The sequence below is a fragment of the Solanum stenotomum genome, chromosome 5 (assembly GCF_019186545.1).
Source record: "Solanum stenotomum isolate F172 chromosome 5, ASM1918654v1, whole genome shotgun sequence".
NCBI classification, from domain to species: Eukaryota; Viridiplantae; Streptophyta; class Magnoliopsida; order Solanales; family Solanaceae; genus Solanum; species Solanum stenotomum.
Genome location: NC_064286.1, coordinates 57,306,144 through 57,308,958, shown reverse-complemented (window position 1 = coordinate 57,308,958; position 2,815 = coordinate 57,306,144). Strand labels below are relative to the sequence as shown.

At 31.6% G+C, this 2,815-nt stretch overlaps 1 protein-coding gene across 1 annotated transcript; it reads right to left on the bottom strand.

Annotated features, from left to right (window-relative positions):
* Positions 1-1,036: 1,036 nt before the first annotated feature.
* LOC125864751 (MYB-like transcription factor 4) lies at positions 1,037-2,298 on the bottom strand. Its single transcript, XM_049544819.1, has 2 exons — positions 1,916-2,298; positions 1,037-1,752 (listed from the first exon to the last, which is right to left on the bottom strand). The coding sequence occupies exons 1-2, from the start codon at positions 2,176-2,178 to the stop codon at positions 1,209-1,211; spliced, it is 807 nt and encodes a 268-aa protein (XP_049400776.1). The 5' UTR covers positions 2,179-2,298; the 3' UTR covers positions 1,037-1,208.
* Positions 2,299-2,815: the final 517 nt, after the last annotated feature.

The following is a 2,815-nucleotide window of genomic DNA, read 5'->3' as shown; positions in this document are numbered from 1 at the left end:
TGTAAACTACGTAAAAAGTATTATAAGTCACAATAATTGATAATTCAAAATATTTAAAAGATATATGAAAAAATTGCAAAATAAAAGTAGACTTGTTTGAATTTTGAAATCTGAAATGTCTCACATAAATTAGGACAAAAGAAAGTACTAATAAATAGAGTGAGAAAGAAAGAAGATCTTCAAAAAAAAAGAAAACATTGGGGGGGGGGGGGGGGGGGNGGGGGTTGAGAGAAATCACAACTATTACTGCACAAATAAGATATATTTGTGGCTCGTTTTTATATATATGAGACGATTTTTCGTTTTAATTTATTTTAAAAAATGACATATTTCTCTTTTTAGAAATTATTTAATGAAAAAGGTCTAAATTTACCTCTAAACTTTGCAAAATACGTCAAATATGCTCTCTCTAAATAGTTGAGGTTAGATCTACCTTTGTCACTAGATTAGATTTATTCTTATTGACAAACAACAGAAACATTTCAATACATGAGCTTCTTTTATGAAAGAAAAATGTCAAATTTATTCTTAAACTAAGCGAGATTTTACATGATGTCAAATTTATTCATAGCTAACAAAATTTGGATCATTTTGCATAATTCAAGAAAAAAATTAAACTTTTGTTGGCTCATGTGTTGAAAAGCTTATGTGGTCAATTAGATATAGTAAGTATTATTAAGAGCAAATCTTGCTAGTTTTGATGCGGCAAAGATAAATTTGACTTCAATTATTATAAAGTTAAAAAAAAATCTGGATAAGTTTGCAAAGGTCAAGGGCAAATTTAACCTTTTTATATTTAAGAACTTCGTTAGGAGACACTTGATATAAAAGTTTATTTTTATACATTAAAAAAAAAAAAAATCACATGTGAAACTCTACTCTCACAGCACTCATTTAAAAGGATATTTTTACATATTTTGAATATATTTGATTTACATGTTTTAAAAAATTACTTAAACTCCCATGTCAAACATGAGTCAGAGGGAAAGAATAATTACCAGTAGAGTGAAAATTCATAAAAATCAGTAGTGCTATATTTTTACTGCTTTGAATTAAATGTAATTACTATATTGTAAAGTTTACAACCAAGAGAAAATTAGCTAGAAGAATAATATTCCCAAACTCTCTTGACATTCTTATACTCTTTTTTTTTTTCTACATATACATCAAATTAAGATCGATGCATAATCCAATCCGATCCAATCCTATCACTTGGTTTCCAAAGTTCTATAGTCCAAAAGACCATTAGTCTTCAAGCCCAAAAAGTCATAACCAGCCATAATGTTCATACTTACAATATTATTACTCCATCCATTTCCATTACTTTCACTACCGCAACTGCAATCTTTACTATTTTGAATTCCCAAACTACATGTAAAACATAAAGAGCTTGAACGTTGATGGCGATGTTGTTGATGATGTGGAGGACTAATTCTGAGTTCAAGATTTAAGTCAGGAAGACATGATGACTTTTCTTGAATTTTTTCATTATTATCTGATTCTTTGCTCGTTTCAATGAATTCGGTTTTGATATTTATCATCTCATCTTGTTGATCAATATCTTTAATATTTTCATGAGCAGCAGCAAAAGTAATGGTTGTCACTTTTGGTATTGTAGTAGGATCGTTGATTGATCGATGTGTTGTTGGATCAATACCTCGACTCAAAAGCTTTCTCTTTATATGTGTGTTCCAATAATTCTTTATCTCGTTATCTGTTCTTCCTGGTAATCTTCCTGCTATAAGCGACCACCTATCATAAGGAAACAAAAACATAATTAGTACTAGTGATCCCGTATACTCATCTCATCTAAAAATTTAATCTGATCAAATTTAAATTTTGAATCTGTCTGAGCTCGTTAAAGGTTTAACAAGTAGGACAAAATAAAATAAGATAGAAATAATGTTAAACATACTTGTTTCCAAGGAGGCTATGGAGTTTGATAATAAGTTCATCTTCTTCTTCAGTAAAGTTACCACGTTTAAGGTCAGGTCTCAAGTAATTAATCCATCGGAGACGACAACTTTTGCCGCATCGGAGAAGTCCAGCAGCTTTAGGAAGAGACCTCCAACAACCTTCACCATGAGTTCTAATGTAAGAAATAAGTCTTTCATCTTCTTCTTTAGTCCATGCTCCTTTGTTTGTATGTGCCTTCTCACAACAAGGTGACCTTCCCATTTAGACAATTACTTAAGAAACTATACCTTTTTTTTTGTTGCAAACTGTGATATGCTAATTGAGAGAAGGATAATGGAAGTTTTTTTGGCTTTGTTGTGATGCTTGAGAATCAAAGCCTGCCTTTTTAAGTCTTGAAGTGGGGTTATATAAGCTTTTGACTCAATAGATAAAAGAGACTCCCTTGTGGGGGTGGAGTGGGGGGAGGGGGGTAGTGACACTAATTGCTTCTAGATGTGAGTTGGTGAGACAGGTTTGTGAGAGTGGCTGATCTGATGGGCATTCTCTCATTTAAATATAATATTTGCATCAACATTATCATGACTATATATTTACGTGTGTAATTTTATATCTCGATCGACAATAGTCTCTTTACCCCTTAAAAGATGAGGTAAAGTTTGTTACATTCTAATTTATCAGACTTCATTTATGAGAATTACACACTAAGGGGTCATTTGGTATGAGGGATAATATCAAATACTCGGGATTAAATTATAGTACCGCTTATTTTATTGTTTGGTTGACAAGTTCGGGATAACTTATCCTGGGATTAATAATTAGTACCGGGATAAGTTATCCCTCTCCTTGGGTGGTATAGTAATCCCGGGATAACTTATCCCAGGATAAAATAGGTAAATGA

What these genes read in the sequence shown, in the direction of transcription:
- LOC125864751 (XM_049544819.1), bottom strand. Translation starts at nt 2,178, where the DNA reads ATGGGAAGGTCACCTTGTTGTGAGAAGGCACATACAAACAAAGGAGCA. An exon ending in CATAGCCTCCTTGGAAACAA is followed by an intron (nt 1,753 to 1,915) that starts GTATGTTTAACA and finishes TCCTTATGATAG; the next exon opens with GTGGTCGCTTATAGCAGGAA.